The sequence below is a fragment of the Crinia signifera genome, chromosome 6, assembly GCF_055691185.1.
Source record: "Crinia signifera chromosome 6, ASM5569118v1, whole genome shotgun sequence".
NCBI classification, from domain to species: domain Eukaryota; kingdom Metazoa; phylum Chordata; class Amphibia; order Anura; family Myobatrachidae; genus Crinia; species Crinia signifera.
The window spans coordinates 137,041,088-137,065,355 of NC_139222.1; the positions used below are offsets into that span (position 1 = coordinate 137,041,088).

Here is a 24,268-nt window from a genome sequence, read left to right on the forward strand (position 1 = left end):
TTTTGTAAACACACCCATAACAAGGTGCTGGTAGTACTGAGCATGCTCAGACGGAGTGAGAGGAGGAAATAGGTCAGTAGCAGTAGGGCTTTGTTGGAATATGTAAGCGCACAGGGCGCGTGCGTGACCAGTAGGCGGAGCTGCGGCGCCCGGAGGAGGAGTCAGAGATCCCAATGCCTGGCCTCTCGCTCAGCTGTTACTATAGAGCAGGGGTGGCTAACCAATCAGAGGCAATAAGCCAAAACATATGTTATGGTAAGACAAAGAGCCGATATCCTGCACAGAATGGGAGTGTGCTATCTCACACAAGGCCACACCCTATTTTTAAATAGGTTGTGGCCATGCCCCAGTGTTATTATTATTTATTTGTAACCCTCTGTGGGTTGTATGTAAGGGAAAAATGTATCAACTCTGTTGATTTGTTTGTCATGCTCATGTGACAGTGAGGAACTTTCTGGATCCCTCACTGGGGATGCAGCTGTCACTCAAGGCTGTGTCGCATGGACAAACTGTTGGAAAAACTGGCAGTAACAGTTCACCCCGAGCTGGGCAGCTGATCAGTTTCTGGGGGAGAAAAACGCTGTCATTGCCAGCCAGAGACAGACTGCTGTTCGCTCCTTCGATGACTGACCCTTCAGAGCCATAATACTACAGCTGTAAACATTAGAGTGGGCATATATGAAGTAGCAGACAACCTCCCAAACCCTCAATAACCTACTGTGGTTGGCAGCGGGTAGCTGGGTCTGCACAAAGCCTTCCCATTCTACTGGATTGGAGCCTGTCTAGTCGGCTGTGGACAGGCTGATTGCTGTTGCTGTCACTGATTGCAGGAAGTGAGATCCGCCACCTCCCTCCAATCTCTGCTCCGCCTAACATAGGCGCCGGCGCCACCCACACTGTCGCTGGGGAGCACTGGGAGCTCCTGAGGTTGCCAAGAGACCCACTCCTTTCCACAAGCTGATGCCACTGATATCATTACCTGCTTATGAGGATTGACAGCAGCTTAGCTCGGTCCACAGCTAATTACAGCTCAGAGAAAGAAAGCGACAGCGCCCAAGTGGAGTGACAAAGGGAAGCTTCACAGGCAGTCTGCTTCAAAACGTACAGCCTATATTAAAGCATCCTGACAGCATAGGTTCATCAACGCTGCAAGAAGGGTGAGAAATAACAGTGCGGAAACAAGTACTTTACACTGGTCTTGTGTGTCCATCAATATCTCGGCTAACAGCCAGAATTAAGTTACTTTGTATATAGAAGAGCAGACTTTAAAGAGAACAAGAAAAGGTTGATTGGATTGGATACTTTTTATACAGTATACACATTAGTATCCAAGTCTAATACTTTTCAGCACTTCCATCTAGAGTTTCACAGAAAGGCAAACTAAACAGCATATTTATATCAGCTGAATATACAATGGGCCCCAACGCGCGCCAACTAAAATATTAATACAATGCATTGTATTGGTTTCTACTTTTAACTGGCCAGTTAATTGCTATTATAGCGAATGTAATTTTTTTGTACTGCATGCGTAAGTTTATGTATAGCGTTTTAAGGATAGATTAGAGATATATTTGAGTTGATTGATATCTTTATATTGAAGGTACTATAACAACTGTTCTGTTTACTATTTGTAATTTAATACAATTGCTGACATGTACAATAAATTTACCTACCATAATTGGGTCCTCTAGTCCATATGCTGATGCAGGGATCCTGATATAAAGAAAAGCAGGGGTTAGAATAGTAGTGAGGAGCATCTGGCTCCGCACTATCATATCAATCAACCATCTACACTATATAAATACGTAGGTTTCCCAAGCCACCTACATTGTAAATTGACTTGGGTGGAGGCACTAGCATACCTATAATTAACCTTTCCAGGATAGGGGAGGGTTACATATTTATTAACAGTTTCTTATATAGCACATACCTATTCCGCAGCGCTTTACAGAGTATAGTTGCTCATTCACATCAGTCCCTGCCCCAATGCAGCTTACAATCTATATTCTCTACCACATGTACACACACAGACATTCTAGGGTTAATTTTTGTTGGAAGCCAATTGACCTACCAGTATATTTTTGGATTGTGGGAGGAAACCCACGCAAACACGAGGAGAATATACAAACTCCGCACACTTAGAGCAATGATGGGAAGTGAACCCATGAACTCAGCACTGTGAGGCAGTAATGCTAACCATTACACCATCCGTGCTGCCCTTTGGAATGACATTTGTAGGAGCAAGACTATGTCTCAAAACTTAGTTTTTACTTAGGCTGGAGTGAGACAAGCACATTGAAAATGCACAATTTCTGTAATCTTAACAATGTAAAAAACCTCATTAGCCTTTCACTTTCCTGCAACTTTTATATTAATGGGATTTTTTGACAATGAGAAGCTACTGTAAGAACTGATCGGTTTTGGTTTCACTTATTTCAGTGTTAAAAAATAATGACTCATAAAGTTAAGTAGACAACCCCCCACACCCGCTCTGCTATGCAGCCACAGACCTGCTGTGATGTCCAGCCGCCACACACGCTCTACCGTCTGGCCACTGCACCCAGCCTATCACCCCGTCGCAGTCTCTGTTCCCGCTTACTGACACAGGGGACAGCATGTGCTTCCCACGACATGACGTCATATCACATCAAGCACAAGCAAAGTAGTGCACAGTCAGAGGAGGCATCCAGCAGTCATATTTTATTGTGTCTTATGCACAAAGGGGCAGACTGATCCACATGGGCACCTTCCTCCTGGTATCAGGTTCCAGAATGTGCACTTTAATTATACATATCTTACTATACTGCACTGGACTGTGGTGTATTTATTAAATTGCTGTTTTTGGTACATTAACATGCATATACCAACTGTATTTATTTATAGAGAGATATTGCTAGTTACGTACCCCTATCAATACTATTTTGTTGGATACTAACCAAAGACTGTGGATTTATTATACGCCTTTTGCCTTGCTTGTGCATGAGCCCTTCCAATTTTCCCTCCACCCCTACCCCTACGTGTAGACGTGCATTGATGGGGTCAGGCTCGGACAGATGTTACATTATACACCGACTGCACTTTTGGCTTCATGTCTCTGTTCCTGTCCAATTTGGTAAAAGTTAAAAACATGGAGTACACTAATGTCACAAACGCACATTATAGCCTAACAAGTAAACTGACCAGAATGAAGTTATACCAAGTTTGTTGGATAAAATAATTCATTTTGGATGGTTTGTATTAATACAGAAATATTAAGTTTAAAAAAATAAAAATCAATAAATGCTACAGGTGGCAACCATATTGTTAATATGAAATCATAAAGTTAAACATGTCACTGGTGTAGCTCCTGTATTATTACCATATTCTGGATAATGACCCTCTCCAAATGATGTCTGATGAAGTTGCACACCCATAACCCAGTGAAACATATTAAGCCTTGAGATTGCTGACACATGGACTTGAACTGTTTTATTCTAGACTCTTAAACTCTCCTTTTGATTAAAGCGGGCAGAAGTTGGCTTCCTTGTGGAGCATCGCTCCAGCCCATACACCTGCCTAAATAGACATTCATTGTCGACCTAATATACAACACCATGAGAAGAAAACCACATTACCTAACACCTTGTGGTTCGCCGCAGCACTGCACATGGCTCTTAACCCGTATTACCACAACTATGCCCTGGCAGACTAAGAAGAGGGCACTAACCGCTCTTTTAGACGTGGCTTTTAAGAGTTATTTATTTTGTTTCTTATAAAGCGCAGCAGAAGAGTTAAAATGATACTTGTTTTGTGTGACAGCTATACTGTAATGGTGTGTACACACGATGAGATTCCCTTGCTATTTGATTTAAGATTAGAGTGCTATGCAGTCTTTGCTATCTCTGCACTTTTTACATACAATTCATACAATCTGCATTAAATTTGCACTATATAGTCACTGCTGCCCTGTTTATCTGGGTTTTGATTTGTGCTGTCACGGGAGCACGCGTCGGGATTGCAAGGTAAAACACCTGTGCGATCTGCATGCAATTTTGACTATATAGTCAAAATCTATGTCAAATCGCACCGTGTGTACACAGCATTAGTTTAATACAAGGGTGTACGGTCACTATTTTTCAATTGATATTTTTCTGTATTTTAATCGTCCAGTTAACAGAACATAAAAAAAAAAAATACTAGAACAGTTACACCTTACATACATTTTGACAATTTATGATCATAGGCCCATTTACCAAAGATATGTTTGATACAGCTTTTATCTTACATATTGCTGTTGGAAATATTTTAAACAGAGGCCTTCTAAAATGGTGTTTAGTATTGAACTGGATATTTCCAGTTATTACAAGTCATGGCTGTAAAATAATCTTTACTGTACATAATTTATAGGAATTATTAAAATAACCTTTTACTTTACGTGGTGTTTTAGTGATCTCATCCAAGATATTATGGGGGGGGGGGGGGGGGGGGGGGGGGATTTAAAACGCAGAGATAAACTTAACATTTCGAGTACATCTCCCACGGTAGGAAGTCTGTGGATAGGTCATTGAGCACATTTACAGAATGGGTCCTGTGTGCTCACACACAGTAACCCCAAGCTGTAGCCTGGCTGACATGCTACCGGTGTTTCAAAAAGGTGGAACTGAACAGCAATCGCAAATTGTTAGCCCTATTCTCAGGGAGTGGTTTTGGAGAGATTTCTTGGTCCTAGCAGCATGAACAGCCTGGCCATTATGTGTACCATGAGTGTTAGAGCAATCCGATTCTGCATCTTCTGACAACAACTAGGACTGTAAAATTTCTGCACATACCATTCTATTATGTGGAAAACAACCCTCAAATTTATAAATATAAAAAAAAAAAAAAAGGTACTTGTTTCCTAGCACGGCCCCATCTTGTTGATTGCATGCCTTAACTTTAAGGCACTTAAGGCATACAATCAACGCGATGGACCCGATTTTCTGTCAATCACCAGCTAATTTGCTGTTGAAAGAGAAAATAGTGTTGATCGCGTCCATCGCGGCCTTTAATAAGGGGCCGCGATGCGACCAACGCGATTTTTCCATAGACTTTAATGTTAAATTATTTTTAAAGTGAAAATCGGGTTGATCGCGTCGGTCACGGGCCATTATAATGGCCCGCGATGCGATCAACGCGATTTTACATAGGTGACAATGTGAAATGGGCCAATATGGCCCATTTCACATTGAATATAGTTGTAATGTATGTTTAATGCCCCCGTCATTATTAACGCCACCCCGCTATTGACGCCAACCCGAAGCGTGGCAAGCGCAGCGAGCCCACGAGGGGCGGCGGTACACGTCCTACAACCTTTTAATACTTATACTTTCATACTTTCACACGTCGGCGTGGAGTTGCTTTTATTCCTGCTCGCCACACTTTATAAAATCAACTCCAAGCCAACGTGGATAGTGGGGGTATGAAAAGGTCGGAGGACGCGTACCGCCGCCCCTCGCGGGCTTGCTGCGCTCGCCACGCTTCGGGTTGGCGTCAATAGCGGGGTGGCGTTAACAATGGGGGGAGGGGGCATGGTATTAAAATGGGGGGGTTTTGGGGCTTTTTACATTGAAATCAATGTAAAATCGGGTCTCAGGGACCATTTTACATTGATTCCTAAGTAAAAATCGGGTCGATCGCATCGCATGCGATTTGGTTGGCATGCGATCGACGCGATTTTTCCGACCCGATGGATACAATCAAAATCGGTAACGCTGTGCTAGGAAACAAGTACCAAAAAAAATTCTCCACAGATAGAACAGTTTCTAAAAAGTAATCACTGACAACCAATACCTACTGTAGGATATAAGGCAATGCTCTTATGGTAGTGGTTCCCAAACTGAGCAGTGGCACACTGGATTGGTGGATCAGGACCAATTCAAATAATTTATGATCAATGTAATAGGCAACACAAGTGCTAGTGGCTTCCAAGCATAAAATATGTGGATAAACAGAAGCAAATACTGTCCCTCACCTCATAACTGATTATAAGGATAACATAGAACACAATTTATTTAATATTTTTTTCAATAAAATAAACTTTTGTCCTAGGGGTGCCACTAAAAAACATTTACTCATTTTAGGCGAGGCTTGAGATGTGCTGAAAGAGCATCTCCATAGAACATTGTGACCATGCTTTAACAACTGTACAGATCAGTGGTTCCAAAGGTCGGTCCTCAAAGCAACCTTTAGTTCATCTCACCAGCAGTGTTCCCTCTAAGCTGTGCGCGCGCGCACACACACAACTCGTCGAGCATGCGCACAGACATTACAACAGAGCGCACAAAGCAGCAGTGGTCCCTTTTTGCAGTTGGGGACTCAATTAATGTGTGTTTCACCCATTAACTACATTGTGCGCTGGGTTTTCAATTTTTAAATGTTAAGTATAATTTTGAAGTAAAGTTAACACAAATGCTGAACGTAATTTTCCAGTTATATATAAGTGACGCACAAAAATTAAAATTTCCTTCCAAAGTTGCACAGCCAAAATCTTTAGCCGCACACAGCCTTCGTAAAATTAGAGGGAACATTGCTCACCAGTCTCCTTAAAGTTTTAAAAAGGAGCCATGACAATTATATTGTCCAGCAAAAACACTACCCGACTAACTACTCTCTTCTATTTTGTACTGTACCAAGTTTTCACGAATCTCTAAATTGTAAACATCAGTGATTAACATTGAAATGAAAGTGCACACACTTCAGGTAAATTATAATTTTTTTTTTTAATGAAAAGCCTTATATGTAGGAAGTCAAAGAGCCAAAAGACAGCCTTGGAAAAGGAGAACCCTATACAACAGGAACAACATGGCTAGTTTAGATTCTCGGGAATTGCATTAAAAACAGTGGACAGAGAGAGAGATTACCTATCCTTCAATTACAGTCAATGCCTTATCAATGCTAAGTGACCCCAAGGCAGGAAGAAACTTGTATAGTTCTAGATATAGAACATGTTTCTCATGTTATGAAAGTGCTTGTAGTCAGTCTTGTACACACTAATTACTACATATAATGTGAAATGTTCTAACACTGGAGCAATCTAATTGCTGGGAATGGTCTAACGCACATTCCATTATTAGGGCATTCTGCTTCCACATGAAATTTGATGTGTATTCTATATCACTTAGCTCATTAATGTAACTAAACTGTAATTAGCCCACTTTAGTATAGAGTTACCACTGTCAGAATAAAGCCCACTGCTCCCTGCATTATGAAGTCCTTACTTGGGATAAGGAGTAACAAATTATTAACATATTAGAATGCTTTCTACATTTGTGGCAATTGTAGTAATGTGGACTGTCCTGAAGGCAAGTAGGTGACATTACGGGATCGGGACAATTGGTATGTAATATCTTCAGCAGCTTCCAGTTTGCGCAGTTCAATTAAACCATCCCCAACATCTGCTAGGGATACTGCAATCAATTCTGCTGCTTTAGAGTCTCCTTCAGCAGATATGACAGCAGCTTTTTTCTGTTGCTCAGCCTGTAAACAAGGGATTAGAAATTTTTTTAGAGTGGTGGCAGAAGAATAATAAAAATAATGCACTATTTCTATCTAGACTCGTACCTTGGCCAGTACAACCAGTCACACAATGTATTTCTCAGGCTCAGTCAAAAGAAAATATATAAAAGGTTTCAAAAATGAATAAGGTACTTGTTTCCTAGCACGGCGCCCATCGCATACCATACTTAGTATTCATGTTAAATTAACAGGAGTGCTTGTACAATGAAATATCGCATAGCATTGCATGCCAGCAAATGTAAAGCGATACGATTTTTAATTGTACAAGCACCCTGATGGGTGCTTACAATGTTAAATGCACCCCCATTGTCAATGCCACCCCCACTATCAACACCAACCCGAATCGTGGCGAGCGCATCGATCCCGCGCGGGGCGGCGGTATGCGTCCTCCGACCTTTTCATACCCCCACTATCCACGTCGGCGTGGAGTTGATTTTAGAGATAGTGTGGCGAGCGCAGCGCGCCACCGAGCCGGAAGCGGACGCGGAACAAGAGCCCGAAACGTGGCGAGTGTAGCAAGCCCGCGAGGGGACGCGGAATGCATGTAAAGTAATCCATGTGAGCTCGCCACGCTTCGGGCTCCGTGGCTCGCCACACTATCTAAATTCAACTCCACGCAGACGTGGATAGTGGGGGTATGAAAAGGTCGGAGGACGCGTACCACTCTTCGGGTTGGCGTTGCCAATGGGGGTGCATTAAACATTGACAGCACATATCGGGGTGCTTGTACAATTAAAAATCGCATGCCGCTATATTGCAAGAGATGCGATTGTATAAGATGTTCTACGATCAAAATATTGGGCACCGTGCTAGGAAACAAGTACCACGAATAACTATATAGCAAGACACAATTATGCAGTTAAGTGCTACTAGCCTTAAAGATAAAACCCAATTTAGGCTGGCTGCAAGATACCATAAATAGATATATGCAAGATACCATAAATTAATATTCTATTGTAGTTGTTGATGTTTAACTGCCAGGAAAGATTCTTTAACTTCTCAGAAGAGCATCTAACTGGATATACTTATAACCAACTCCAAATAATCTGCCACTTTACCTTCTCCACAATAAACCTGGCTCTCTCGGCTTCCTGCTGGGCTACTTGCTTGGCTTCAACAGCTTCTGTGAATTCCTTACCAAAGGTCAAGTGCGTCTGCAGAGAAAAGAAACACATGAACAGTAGTTCTCCATTTCCAAACAGTCATTCGTTCTCTTTAAAATAATTTAAAATACAAATAATTTCAAAGTCCTCACGCTTAACCATTTTCAGTATCAGGGGGAGCATTTCATGCAGACCTCTGGTACTGCGATGGGTTCTAATTTAGCGCCAGGGTTTGCTAACCTGTGTATGGCAGAATATGAGGAAGTCCACATTTTGCAGAGGTATGCTAAGGAAATAGTACACTATAAAAGATTTATCAATGATTTATTTTTGATTTGGAGGGGAACAAAGGAGTCTTTTTTCAAGATGGTGGAAGAGCTAAACTCGATAGAGAGTCCTGTTAGGTTTACTGCTAATGTAGACCCAGGAAAAATAGACTTTCTTGATGTTATTATTATTAACAAGCATTCCCATCTGGAGTACACTCTCTACAGAAAGCCCACCGATAGGAACGCCCTGTTATGGGCGAGTAGTCACCATCCGGAGAAGCTAAAGTCGAATTTACCAGTCTCTCAGTTCCTTAGGGTACTGCGCAATAATTCTGAACCTTCCCAAGCGGAAGTACAGGAATGTAAGGACCGCTTCAAGGAGAGAGGCTATAAGAATGGAGACATCAATCGCAGTCTGGCTAAAGCCAGAAGAATCCATGCGAGCCCAGACGCCCTTAGTAAAACCAGCACAAATAAAGAGAGATTGACGCTGGTAATGAAGTGCGACAGTGGGTACAATAAGGTCACCAGTTCTATCAAGAAACACTGGCCGATGCTGGCAACAGATCCTGTCTTCAAAGTGGTAGCAGGGGCTCCTCCACTGATCGGGGCTAAGAGGGGTCAGAACCTTAAAAATACATCCTCATGCGCCCAAATATGCGCCATGCCCGAGGAGGAGATAATTGGCTGAAGAAAAACACGGGCTGCTTCAGATGCACGACCTGCAGGTCCCTAATCACAGGAAGTACGTTTTGCCACCCCCACTCTGGAAGGAAAATGCAAATACAGCATCATTTGGTCTGTACCATGGACCATGTTGTCTACATTTTGAAGTGTCCATGTGGGCTTATATATGTGGGCAAAACAATACGGACTTTCAGGAAGAGGATGAATCAGCACCGATCTTCAATCCGACTTGCCTATGCCACGTCTACAACAGACAAGCCAGTGGCAGCTCACTTCCTCAAGTTGAGACACCAGGTGTCAGTTATGACATATATGATTATCGATTGGGTGCCCCCCCTGGATAGAGGGGGAGACCGGGGACTCTTACTCCTGAGGAAGGAGGCTAAGTGGATTATGAGATTGGACACTATTGCTCCGAAAAGGACTTAATGATATCAACCCTCTGAGTGTTTTAGTAATAGTGTACTGCTTCATAATGAGTTTTTTGTGACTGTTGCGTCTGGTAATACACACAATGTAACTTTTAATGTATATGTTTGTCTTTAGTCTGTTTGGGTGCCCTATTATGTGGACCTTGTATAGCCTATAGCAGAAGGAAAGTGATTGCTGGTGATACACTGGCTAATCTGCATAGATAGATTTAAAGGTTATTCAGTTTTGTTGAGCCAGTGACATTGGTACCTATAGGGTTAAAGCTATATACCTTTGATCATCTGTTGAGAGTAATATCCATATAGGCTGCTGGTGAATACATAGAATATGTTTCAACATAGACAATATACTTTTGTGAGTGGAGCGCAAAAAGCAATGGCTGTGCGTTCCAACCTAATGAGCTCTGTATGGTGTGATGCAGGTTGTTAGACCTGTCCCACAGATATGAGGTGCCCCTATAGTAGATGCGAGATGCGGTGGAACGCATTTCAAGATGGTCGTGCGTTCCACACGATTCGGCTGCAGTGATAACATTAAATAGGAGCGGAAGTGACGCGGCTATGAGCAATTCCGCTTGAACACTTCCGCCCATTGGAACGCACGCCGGGGGGTTACACTGTTCATGGGGACTTTACTGCGTACAGCAGGTAAAGTATGCAATTTTTCTACGAGCGGTATCATTGGTCTCTATTTGTTTGACATATACCCATATGTTTTCTATCCGTAAGGCAGTAAAGCCCTTATTTGTGAGCAAAGCAGGTGATTTTGCACTGATTGGGGGAGTGGTTAATGAGTCTTGCTGTCTGCTATTTAAGGTCCACATGGGGCTGGGGGTAGTTGCACACAGGAGAAAGCAGGAAGGGGGTCTTGAGAAAGGTCCTGCTCTGGACCGAAACGTCGACCTGTACCCACTGTTATACTGAGGTGATTTATATTAGTAAATAAGCTTCAAGCAAGACCGGTGAGTGTCTCCATTTTTTGCTCTATGTAAATTTGGGAGTACCTGGACTCTGGGACTTTCTGGCAGATGGCACCCCGGCAGATGATGATTTATTTGGAGAGTGCTATCCTAACAATATGGACATATTTTAAATTAGGGAGATTTTTTAAGCTCGGTAAAGTGATAAAGTGCCTAGAATTTTATCACCAGCCAATTAGCTCCTAACCATCAAGTTACAGGCTGGGTTTGAAATATGACAGTGGAATCCATGTGTACACACGGTGAGATTCCCTTGCTATTTGATTTAAGACTCGACTGCTATACAATCTTTGCTAACTCTGTACTATCAAAATACAATTCATGCTATCTGCATTTGATTTGCACTATATAGTCATTGCTGCCCTGTCTATTTGGGTTTTGATTTGTGCAGTCACGGGAGCGCGCATGGGGAAATCGCAAAGTAAAAAACCTGTGCGATCTGCATATGATTATGACTATATATTCAAAATCTCATGCTGGATTGTACCGTGTGTACACAGCATGAGGAGCTGATTGGATGGTAATTAAGTACCAGACACTATGGGCAGTATTCAATGAGAAAAATGACGACGTGCAGCGAATCCTGTTTAGGATTCGCTGCACATTCGCCACTGCCCGCCGCGTTCCGGAGCCTCGCCGGCTCCAGTATTCAACGAGTCAGGGGCTCGCTGCCCCTGACCGGCGAATTTTAACTCCTGCGGCGGAAGCCGCAGGGAGCCTGAGGACAGCGGCAGGCAGGGAGATGGAAGTCTCCCTGGCTGCCCCAGAAGTTTGTGGGGGGGTGGGGGGGGGGGGGGGGGGGGGGGGCGGCAGGTGGGCTCCCCGGGTGCCAGGCAGGACAGGCTGCCCCCCCGGGAGAGCCTGCAGGGAAGAAGATATTCACTGGACCCGATCGTGCATATGTAATGATCGGGTGCAGTGAATATATGAATATCTAATGAGCGGCTCTGCTCCGGCCCCCTGCTGGCCGCTCGTGTAAAAAAAAAAAAATTATATATATATTTTTTTTTTTTATTAAATACATATTCATGTGCTTACAGCACATGAATAAAAATAGCATGCCCCATCTTAGAATAAAATTCCTGATTTTTTGACACCAAATGTAAAAAACAAAACACTTTATTTTAAAAGTTCACATTCCACTTCACCATAAAAAGATAGCGATTGCTACTCGGTGAAGCATGGCGAAAAAAACCTTGAAATGTATTCGCCATCTGGTCATTGAATAGGGTGATGCACCGTTTTAGTCAAAAATTTGCCTTACAGCACAAAATCGCCATAAAAACATGGGGAATCAGCCTTATTGAATACTGCCATATCACTTCACTGGGCTTAATAAATCTGCCCCTATGTGGCAAAGGATTTTGGAACACTTATGTTATCATAAAATATAAGTCTACATACAGTTAACCTATACAGATGAAATATTGTATCAGATCTAGAGATGGGGAGAACAAAAAAAAAAAAAAATGTAAAATTTTATATCACAGATACAATTACATACAGATATAGATACAGATATGTGTGTGTGTTTGTGTGTGTGTGTGCGCAAGTAAAAAATCTTTAACTGAAATTCATGACGCCAAAAGGTCCTTTGCTACACTATTTCACAATTGCACCACATGGTCCTTCTGCTACAGAAGGAGAGGGGCAGATGTATTAAGCCTTAACGAAAGAATGGCAGTTGTGAGTAGATTGGCTGGACATTTATCAGTCTTTATAACCCTTGTGTTTATTTCTTTTTAAGGCTTGCCCATCTGCTACATCTTTATAAGGAAAGGGATTACTGCCATTTTGTATAGAGCAGTGGTTCCCAAACTGGGTGCCCAAGCACGACACTTGGCAGGTGCCCTGGGTTGGTGGTCCAGTACCATATTAATTAAATTAGGGGCCTGATAGAGTTGATTGCAAAAGCCAAATCTTTCTCAAATGGGCAAAACCAAGTTGGACAGCAGGTGAGGCAAATGTAACGTGCAGAGAGGGTTAGATTTAGGTGATAACTAATAATCAAAACCAATCTTGTTCTGCTTCCAATCATAAAATATGTGGACATACAGAAGAAAATCCTGTTTATAACTGACCCTTGGGATAGGGGTCAGTTAAAAACACAATTTACTTAAACGTAATAATTTTTTGTGAATATCTCAGCAAAAAAAAAAAAAAAAAAAAATTGGCATAAGGTGCTGTAAGAAAAAATTTTTTTGATTCACTAGGGAGCCATGATTAAAAAAAAAAGGGAGTATACAGCAGTATTTTCTACAAAGCATTCTAATGTTTATTTATTGCAGGACCAAAATGACTTCATGCAGCGTATGAATGACATTGTCACTGATTTACTGTATATACCGCACAATCAGGAAAGTGTATTTTAGGCCTTTAAGTAAAAATGCAAGCAACGGAGCAAAACCACATTGCACTGTAGGTGTACCATGTGCTAGATTTAGGTGGGGTGTGTTGAAACATATCTAAACTGCAGTTACAAAATAGAGTGATCTAACATTTGTGGGCTACATGCAAAAGCAGCGAATATATACCCTGCATGGAAAAAAAATAAAATGTAATCCTCCCAAGTCTAAAGGTGCGTACACACGGGGGGAGATATATTGCTAGCAATACATTGCTGAGCAATACATTGCTCAGTGTCTCCTTTTCATCAGCGACCAGAGATGGTCACTGATGAAAGGAACCTCTGCCGGGGGAGCCGCAGAGTTAATCAGCTGGTCGCAGGAGCGATTAGAATGGGGCTGAAAACGGGAGCGTGCACCTGGCACACTCCCATCACTGGCAATATGGTCGCCTGCGACTATATTTCCAGCGATTTCAGCCCCTATCGCCCCCGTGTGTACACAGCTGAAATCTCTCTCTCTGCACGTTAAATCTGCCCCACCTGCAGTGCAGCTTGTTTTGCCCCATTGCTTGCTTTTTTTGATTAACTTTACAAAACATGATTCAGGCTCTTTGTCTCTAGATATGTGGAAGCAGTTATATGGTTCATTTAATGTATTAATATTATTGTTCATTTGTCAACACAAGTGTTCCGCAGCGCCTGACAATACATAAAGGACCAGAAACAAGAAAACAACTTACAGTACAATGTAAATTAGGACAATTACATGGTAAATAAAGAGCGTTGAGCAGAGGACATGACACTGAAGTCATTATTAGGGTGGCATAAATGAATAGTCCACTTTAGAGCAAACCCCACTGTAAAGCAAATCAAATAGATCAGCTTAAATTGGGAGATGGCTGCTGCAAAGGTCCTAGCTATGTAAGACTCAATCCATTCTAGATCTATTAAAGAATTCTGGACATAGTACTTGGAATAGGCTTAGGAGTATCCTTAAAGAGAAATAAGAAACAAATAGGGCTGAGGTTACTTAAAAGAAAATGAGAAAAGGTAGACTGCTGTCAAATATTTCTATATTGGAATAGATCTATGCAAGCAGCAGTAACGAACTTCAGCTTCTGGTACCTATTGACAGGGAGTAAACATAGAGGGTGAGATTTAATAGGATGAGAGATTCAGAAAGTGAGAGATTTGGGAAGAAAATTCCAGTTTTTTTAAAGCGGCAATCATTTACACTGCAAAACCTGTTTGATTTTGGAGTGTAAATGATTGCCGCTTTAAAAAAACTGGAGATTTCTTCCCAAATCTCTCACTTTCTGAATCTCTCATCCTTTTAAATCTCACCCATAGTATTGAGGTTTAATGGAATCCTAACTCAGACAAGCATGATTATCCAGGGGCTGCACAATGCTTGTTAACTAATCAGTCCACATTGAACTTGTCATACACAGACTAAGGTGAGAACTTACCAGCGACACATCATCCAGGATAAGCCCAAACGTGGTTGCTCTTTCTGTTAGGTCCTCACTGACCTGCCTGGAAACCAGCTCTCTTTGAGTGATCAGCTCCTCTGCATCAAATCGGGCCTGTCAAATATACACGCAGAAGTAGGAATGATTTCATTACTGCATACTAGATTAGACTTAAGTTTCAAAAGACAAAAAGAGGTCAGCACTGCACCTTACAAAACAGAAGCGCTTAGATATATCTATCTATCTATCTTGCTCTATCTTTGTATAACACACGAAGATCAGTCCAAAAAAAAAAAAAAAAGCTTGCTGCCCATCTGGCACAACCAGGTCTTGGCCTTCAGAAGCCATTACATGTCATCCCAGAATGTATTTTAGGAGCTCGATTTATGAAACCGTACTTTTGAAGGCTGCCAATTATTTAATACAGCATTCAAAGAAAATACTGTTAAGTCAATGTAGAAGTTTTGCCGGTACTTATGTATTATCTGGGCTCCCATGTTAAATGCACCCCATTTTTTCATACCCCTACTATCCAACTACACATGGAGTTGATTTTATATAGTGTGGCAAGCGCAGCGAGCCACCGTGCCCGAAGCGTGGCGAGCGCAGTGAGCCCCGCGGTCTCATAAGAAAAACGGGAGCCCAGATATTACATAAGTACCGTTTTGCCCCTATACAATGACTGGACACAACTCCACAGACATAAAATAAGAACATCACAAAGCAAATGAGTTACCAGAAAGTGAAGAAAAAATAAATAAAAATGAAAAATAAAATATCTATATAGACCAACGAAGGTGTAGCACTCATAGCTAATATACTAAGACCACAAAGAAGCCAAGTAGCAACAACGTTTCAATTTATAAAATGTTCATGTTTTGTAACCTGATAATTTTTATAAATTGAAACGTTGTTGCTACTTGGCTTCTTTGTGGTCTTAGTATATTAGCTATGAGTGCTACACCTTCGTTGGTCTCGATTTTATTACAGTGAAGACACCGCCTCCTGCAGTATTGTTTACAGGGAGTGCCAAACCCCTGCTGAAAAAAAAAAAAAAATTATATATATATATATATATATATATATATATATATACACACACATACACATACATAGATAGATACATACACACACACACCACCACCCCCCCCCCCCCTCTAGAATTGCTTTAATAATGAATTGGAAAGGTGGTCGCAATTAACACTCTGCCCCCTACTAGTGGGGCCTCCACGATCAAATACACCCACAAATAGTGTTGCAAGGCCCAAAAGTAGTCAGTGGTTATTCCTGTCTCTACTTCGTGAAAGATTTAAAATGTTACATTTTACATTCAATTACTGTACAAAAAATGTGTAACATATCTATGAGCATCTAGTTTCATGCATCAAGTAATTGCTTCGCTTATTTTCTTAGGACATGGAAAAATGTTGTGAACGAATAGCAAACAGTAAGAATTTCAATTTAGATAATAAAGTAATTACTATAGTGCTTTTCTACAATGGGGTTACCCTTACATTTAGAGAACCTTGTTTAGTTTAGTGAAATGTTTTATTGAACAATGCACATAAGTAGTTGCCCTCCCATTTCTAAGCAACCTGACGATCACTTAAAAATAAAAGCACACATCCCCCATTAGTACACCACATAACGATGGCAATACGCGGTCCCATGAGTCACCATTGCCTGACTATATTTTGACTGCAGGTCGTAAAAATCATATCACTTGTTAGCACATCGCTCTCGTCATACCATGTGCTCCAACACAAACTTACCACCACTGATTTAAGAACCTCAGTCGTAATTGATGGCAAAACACGCTCATCATAGTCCTCTCCGATGCTGGTGAAGATCCGTGGCAATTCATTGGCAACAGGACGGAAAAGAATACGCAAAGTGATATTAACATTCTGCAGATCTGCGGAGAGAGAGAAGAGTAACTTGCATTAAACAAAAAATAATTTTTTATTTTTTTTTAAACGATATTTTGATAAACTGATACCTACCTTTGCTCCCCGTGATAACAGGAACATTGCGAGGACGTGAACGGCAGTCAAAAACAATTGGTTTCTGTACCAAGGGGATGAGGAAATGTGTACCTTCTCCCACTACCTCATTTTGAACCCCTCGGAATCTGTCAAAGATAACAGCATTGTGTCCAGCGTCCACTAGTGGGTGTTGAGAATATGAAAAAAAAAAAAAAAAAAAAGGGAAAAAAAAGGGAACAAATGAAAAATGGCACCAAGAACAGTTTTTATTCTCACTTTATTGTGACTCACATTTTTATTCCATTGTCTGTATATTGTACATATATATGTATATAAAGGAATGGCAAAAACACAACTAAGCCATCTCCATCATAAGTGGTCTCATAACAGCGTCAAGATGGGACACATCAAAATAAGAATAATAAGTATTAGCAGGGTAGGACAGGGTGGGCTGAGGTGACCAGGCATATGTCAACTCCATTTTAATAGTGTGAAATAATCCCTCGGATAGAAGGGGAAAACAAAGCGATGTTATACACTCATATCTCACCATTATATAAGGCAGAGTTCACAACACCTCCAACAACAGCCAAACTCAGACCAAGTTTTCCAATTGATTCAAATAACTTTGCTGCCATTGTTTAACACCAGACCTGTAGTAACAGAAGATGCAGATCATGTATTATTTATCATCAGTATTAAGCCGCCCATACACGTCCCGATACGGGCGTGCGTTCAGTGCTTAACTAGCACGCATCACATCGCATTGCCTGTGCATGCAATGTGATGAAAACTAAGTACAAAAAGTATGTGCAAGCACATACTTTTTGTACTGTGCGATGATGTGCCGCAGGAGCGCGCACCTCAAAGCACACATCGGACAGCCCGCATCGCAACGTGTATGGGCTGCTTTACTCTAGTGAGCTCATATGAATTTTACTATAAAGAGCTGTCCCCGCGCTGCATAGAGTCCACCTAAAGCAAAACTAGATCTGCCCATTATCAATACACTTTTGTTAAATGACACACATATACGTAGAGCAAATCTGCACCGTGTATGCTGACAATCAGAAAAACTACAAATAATAAACATAACAAAACAGGATTCTTATATGCAAAGACAGATTACCACCGTTCATCCTTTGAGGCCTCATTCTTAAAGTTTGTGATAATACCCCAAAAAATGGGGAGGTAGTGTCAGCGACAGTGGTAGTGGGGCAATGTGGTAGCAACGCATGTGCAGCACATGATCAGGATATTCTTCACAATAAATACCCCAAAAAGGTACTTGTGGAGTATCACGGCTCCCACGACCTGCATCGTATGCAGATCGTATGCTAAAAATCGCATCGCATACGATCAAATCGGATGCGATGCGATGGCACCCGATTTTGCACTGAAATGCATCAGAATGCATTGAAATGTGTATTAAACTAGTGAAATGCCCCCAAATGCCATTTTTCATAGTGCACCACCCCCACTATCAACGTCAACCCGAAGCGTGGCGAGCGCAGTGAGCCCGCGAGGGGCGGCGGTACGCGTCCTACGACCTTTTCATACCCCCACTATCCACGTCGGCGTGGAGTTGAGAATAGAATAGTGTGGCGAGCGTAGCGAGCCACCGAGCCCCGCGAGGGGACGCGGATACCTTCACAGCTATACGCGTCCCCTCGCGGGCTTCACAGGTATCCGCAACTCCACGCCGACGTGGATAGTGGGGGTATGAAAAGGTCGTAGGACGCGTACCGCCACGCTTCGGGTTGACGTTGATAGTGGGGGTGGTGCACTATGAAAAATGGCATTTGGGGGCATTTCACTAGTTTAATACACATTTCAATGCATTCTGATGCATTTCAGTGCAAAATCGGGTGCCATCGCATCCGATTTTTGAGCAAAAATGCTCAAAAATCGGTAAAAATCGTAATCGGGTGCCATCGCATCGTATGCCATCCGATGCAATCGCATACGATTTTTGAGCAAAAATCGGTAAAAATCGTATCGCATGCCACTACATATGGCATACGATGGGAGCCGTGATACTCCACAAGTACCCCCAAAAATTCTGTGGAGAGCCATCGCAAGGACAGAGCTTTCGGTACTTGTGCATTAGCCAGGCACCTGGTACATAGCTAGCATTGTGGCGCTGTTAGAATCAGCGGTGTTCCCGCTGTGATCTTTTCGCCTTTATTACTAACTAAAATCCAGTTAACACATGTTGTCATTACTGTCTCAGATGTATGATATGGCCGGTGTGAATGTGATCCTGAAACACCCCCACTATCCACACCAGCCCGAAGTGTGCCAAAAGCAGTGGCGTGGAGTTGATTTTCAAAAGGTGTGGCGAGCGCAGCGAGCCCCACGAGGGGACACTGATTACTTCACATGTGTTCTGCGTCCGCTCGCCACACTTTATAAAATCAACGCCACATCGGGGTATGAACAGATCGAGAGGACACGTAACGCGTCCGCTCGCCACGCTTCGGGCTGGCGTGGATAGTGAGGGTTTGGAAAAGCCTCCTTTATTGTGCATAGGATGCACTTGCGCCCGCATACCTCCTTTATGCATGAGACGCATGTGCTAATAATTACTGAGATGCAGGAGCGTCTGAGACGCACCAGTGTCTCAGACACAGGGGCGGGCTGGGCCGGGGGGCAGGGTGCCATGTGCCCCCGGGCCGCTCTAACAGGCACTGTTGCGGGCCGCCTCCTATTTTAACTGCTGTGACTGTCCTCCTATAAGCAGCAGCGCGGCTACAGGAACATGGCCGCCTACTACATGAGGACATGTGCCGGCCGGGATGTGCAAGTCCCGGCCGGATTCCTGGCATTGGATACAGTGTGGCCGCGGCGGACGCCGTGTGACGTCATGACGCCGTCACTGCCGCCCTACTCGTGCGACAGATACTCGGAGGACGGAGAGGCGGCGAGTAAAAGCAAAGAGGGCAGAGGAAGCCGCATCAGTAGAGCACATGGACCCGGTCCTATGAAAGGCAGGTGTCCTGTAACTATGTATTAAGCGTATAATGGGGGCTGGGGAGCTGCCTGTGGTGTCCTCGTATAATTATACAGGGGGAGCAGCCTGTGGTGTCCTGCCAAGACCCCACAGGCTGCTCCCCCTGTATAATTATACCAGGACTGTCTTGGTATAATTATACAGGGGGAGCAGCCTGTGGTGTCCTGCCAAGACCCCACAGGCTGCTCCCCCTGTATAATTATACCAGGACTGTCTTGGTATAATTATACAGGGGGAGCAGCCTGTGGTGTCCTGGTGTAATTATACAGGGGGAGCAGCCTGTGGTGTCCTGCCAGGACACCACAGGCTGCTCCCCCTGTATAATTATACCAGGACTGTCTTGGTATAATTATACAGGGGGAGCAGCCTGTGGTGTCCTGATATAGTTATACAGAGGGAGCAGCCAGTGGTGTCCTGGTATAATTATACAGGAGGAGCAGCCTGTGGTGTCCTGTCAGGACACCACAGGCTGCTCCCCCTGTATAATTATACCAGGACAGTCTTGCTCTAATTATACAGGGGGAGCAGCCTGTGGTGTCCTGCCAAGACCCCACAGGCTGCTCCCCCTGTATAAATATACCAGGACAGTCTTGCTCTAATTATACAGGGGGGAGCAGCCTGTGGTGACCTGCCATAATTATACAGAGGGAGCAGCCTGTGGTGTCCTGGTGTAAGTATACAGGGGGAGCAGCCTGTGGTGTCCTGCCAAGACCCCACAGGCTGCTCCCCCTGTGTAATTATACCAGGACAGTCTTGGTATAATTATACAGGGGGAGCAGTCTGTGGTGTCCTCGTATAATTATACAGGGGGAACAGCCTGTGGTGTCCTGGTATGATTATACAGAGGGAGCAGCCTGTGGTGTCCTGGTATGATTATGCAGAGGAGCAGCCTGTGGTGTCTTCTTGTTATTATGCGGGGGAGCAGCCTGTGGTGTCCTGGTATAATTATACAGAGGAGCAGCCTGTGGTGTCCTATTCTGTTATTTGAATACAAGGGGGCAGCCTGTGGAGTCCTGTTATGGTTATTATACTGAGGAGCAGCCTGCGGTGTCCTGATATTATACAGGGGAGCAGTCTGTGGTGTCCTGTTATTATACAGGGGAGCAGTCTGTGGTGTCCTATTATTATACAGGGGAAGCAGCCTGTGGACTCATTAAAATGGAGGTTTTTCAGAAAAAAAAAAAAATGTATTAATAAAAAAAAAAAGATAATAGCACCACAACAGGTTGCTCCCCCTGTATAATAACAGGACACCAGTGTTATTATACAGGGGGAGCAGCCTGTCGTGGTGTTATTATCTTTTTTTTATTAATACATATTTTTTTTACCTAAAAACCTCCATTTTAATGATGCGCTGTTACTTATGGGCCAGTGCTCTGGACTTGACCCCCAGGCTAAAAGTTGCCAGCCAGCCCCTGCTCAGACAGCTGGAGCACCTCTCTGCCGGCGCCAGATTGATTTCCTCTCCGCGGGCATCCGCCAGCGCAGGGGATCTGGCGGTAACCGGCGCTGTGTGAGGCACTCACTAGTCTTGGCATGGACGCCGGGGACAGAGCCGGGCTGCCATGGAGTGACTACACTAACGGCTGCCGCGGAGTCACTACGCTAAGCAGCCGTTGAAATACGCTGACAGCATAGCTAGCCTACGTATGTACGCTAATTGTGCACCCGGCTAATACACAAGTACTGAGCTCTCACAACCTCTGTTCGTGCATACAATAATTGATATCTGTGCAATGTAATAAATTATTGAATTGCAAACCTCCCAACCTGACCCTCTCCAGGAGGGACAGAATGCTCTGTTCCTGGACTTCCCTCTTAATGTATGATTGCCCATACCTGTTTCACACAGGTTAAATGACAAGAAAGGTGCTTCAACACAGGTGATGGTAGTCATACATTAAGGGAGAGGTCCAGTAACAGAGCATTGTGTCCCTCCTGGAGAGGGTCATGTTGGGAGGTATGGAATTGGGCCAATATGATCGCATCACATCTGCATCTGAGGCTGCAGATGGTGATATATCGGCCCCTTAAGTGTGCATTGAGGAGCATGTTGGTTTGGCGTGAGGTATTACACACTACTGGGCTGTGCACAGGCAGAAGGACACATTAACCTGTGTATCCACTATACACCTGGACGTAGAGCAGCCTCCTGGCTGTCTGCATGTAACCCACTAAGCACAGATCTCACTGACCTCTATGCCCCGCTTCCCAGTCACATGTCTCCCTCCTGTGCCTCATCCACGGCAACATTACCCCACTATCAGCCTCCAGCACTCACCTCTCCGTAGTTCCTTCTCAGTGTGGAACTGTGACCTCCACGAGACTACTGCTCCGACTGCGCATGTGCGACTGCTGTCCTTCTAGAACAAAATTCGCCTACCGGCAGAGCATTGCACTTTGGGATTTGTAGTCTAAATATTTCGTCATGCATCCAGCATTGTGCGATTATAGACTGCAACACCCATAACCCACAGTGATACGTCGTACGCATGCTGTTGAAAAACTTTGTCGCGCTACATTTGCTCTCCGGCCGCAGAGTGACAGTGGGCGGGACGGGCGCCGTGACGTAAAGAGGGAGCTTGTATTCGCAAGAAGCGAGGTTTTACTGCAATACAATGGAAGTGGGACTTGTGCTCTGCACTATCTCAATATCAATTGAAACAGTAAAAGTTCAATTTAAATCGTTAAAAGCTGACACAATTGAATACCATTTCTCACTTTTATGAACTTAATTTGTGGCTCACCAGTAAGGCTTTATTTATATATTAAAAGGTGTGCTCTCCTAAGCAAAAATTCTTGCCCTCTGCCTGTGCCATAGTAGAGGGCTGTGTGTGAGTAGCGGCCTGAGAAAATATTACCATTTTTATGCTGAATTGATGGCCTTGGTTATTGCATGGACCAGGGATTGAGCCAGGTTAGTAGGTGGCGGTGCAAACGCAGGATTGCAAGTGCTTTGAGGTGCCCGCTCAGAACACATATTAGCCCAGAACGCATGCCAGGATCGGTGCATGTATGGACACCTTAAGGGGAATCAGTATATATCTGGTCGATTAAACAAGTATAAATAGATACACAAATTATAAACAGTACGTAATATCTGGGTGTGGTATGACTGGCCAACAGTTGTGATCTTGACCATCAGTATGACTGCCGCCGTTACTCGACAGAGGGGCGAGCGCAAAAAAGTCCCTTGCGGGCTTGGTGGCTTGCCACAGGTTCTTTTTTTTCCTCTGGGGGTCGTGGATCCTTTGAAGGAGAATATCCCCTGTTGCATAGGTACCGATTCTGTGGGTGCTCAAGGGCCCGAGCACCCACAGGTCCGAGTCCCGCTGCTGGGCCGCCGTATTAACTTGCTATATTGAGGCTGCAGCACCCGCATCTCCAGACCGGCCACCTGGCAAATAGTATGCCAGGATGGTGGGAAGAGTGTATTCCGTCTGCGGAGTAATATGCGGACGTGGGCCAGCCAGCATGTGCATGCTCTGGGCGTGCTGTGGGGCTGAGTAGGGCGTGCTGTGCGACTGAGTAGCATTTATGTACCTGCACTGTGGGGGCATTTATGTATTTGGTCGTAATGTGTAAAAAGGGGGACTCTGCTGCTGTAATTTGTAAAAAGGGGAACTCTGCTGCCGTAATTTGAATATTGGAGAATATTGTGCTGTGTTATATAAATCAGTATTATTTTGAGACCATGCCCCCATGAAGCGACTCCCCTATATTTTTGGCTTGAGCACCCACCAGCAAAAACATAAATCGCACCTATGCCAAACACCCACCCCTACAATGCGAGGGGATGTGTACGAGAACACATCCCCTCGCATGCAGCCAAAAGGAAGATAAATTATTCTATGACCACAGAACTGACTTTTATTTACGACGGAGATGGCCGAAAAACAGACGGATGCTGATGTCATGTGACATCAGCATTCATCGCTGACGGCTGACCTCATGTGATGTCGCTAACGTCAGAGCAGCTGACGTCATGTGTCAGCCACCCTCCCCGAGCAGACATCGACCCGCCTGCACTCCCAGGGGGATACCCAGCATCTCCATGGGGTGCCCATAAATAAAAGTCAGTTCTGTGGTCATAGAATAATTTATCTTCCTTTTGGCTGCATGCGAGGGGATGTGTTCTCGTACACATCCCCTCACATTGTAGGGGTGGGCATTCCCCTGCACCGCCCCCCTGTCTGCCCCCTCTCCTGGCTGTTGGACGCCTCGGCAAGTCTGAAACTGACGTCATTGAAAACGCCTGGGCACACCTGCTTTTTTTTCTGAAGATGACCGGTTTCTAATCCCCAAATGCCAATTTCTGTCAATCAACTTGCGTACGGCCAGCAATCAAAGAAGTAGTAGGATGCGATCCATATGCATGAGCAGTCTATTGATAATCAACCGGCTTGTGAATTCGCAGCAGTGCTAGCAAGTCTGAATAACCCCCAATA

General features: G+C 43.8%; 1 protein-coding gene across 1 annotated transcript; it reads right to left on the reverse strand.

The window, feature by feature from the left end:
- Positions 1–6,718: 6,718 nt before the first annotated feature.
- Positions 6,719–22,257, reverse strand: PHB1 (prohibitin 1). Its single transcript, XM_083147330.1, has 7 exons — positions 22,102–22,257; positions 17,358–17,460; positions 16,826–16,987; positions 16,595–16,737; positions 14,820–14,936; positions 8,592–8,687; positions 6,719–7,494 (listed from the first exon to the last, which is right to left on the reverse strand). Exons 2-7 carry the CDS (start codon positions 17,443–17,445, stop codon positions 7,279–7,281), a joined length of 822 nt encoding a protein of 273 aa, XP_083003456.1. The 5' UTR covers positions 17,446–17,460; positions 22,102–22,257; the 3' UTR covers positions 6,719–7,278.
- Between the last annotated feature and the right edge of the window lie 2,011 nt (positions 22,258–24,268).

Coding starts and splice junctions, on each gene's coding strand:
- PHB1 (XM_083147330.1), bottom strand. CDS start 17,445: ATGGCAGCAAAGTTATTTGAATCAATTGGAAAACTTGGTCTGAGTTTG. Junction 16,988..17,357: donor GAACTCTGCCTTATATAATG/GTGAGATATGAG, acceptor AACACCCACTAG/TGGACGCTGGACACAATGCT. Junction 8,688..14,819: donor TCCTGGATGATGTGTCGCTG/GTAAGTTCTCAC, acceptor TTTTCTCTGCAG/ACGCACTTGACCTTTGGTAA.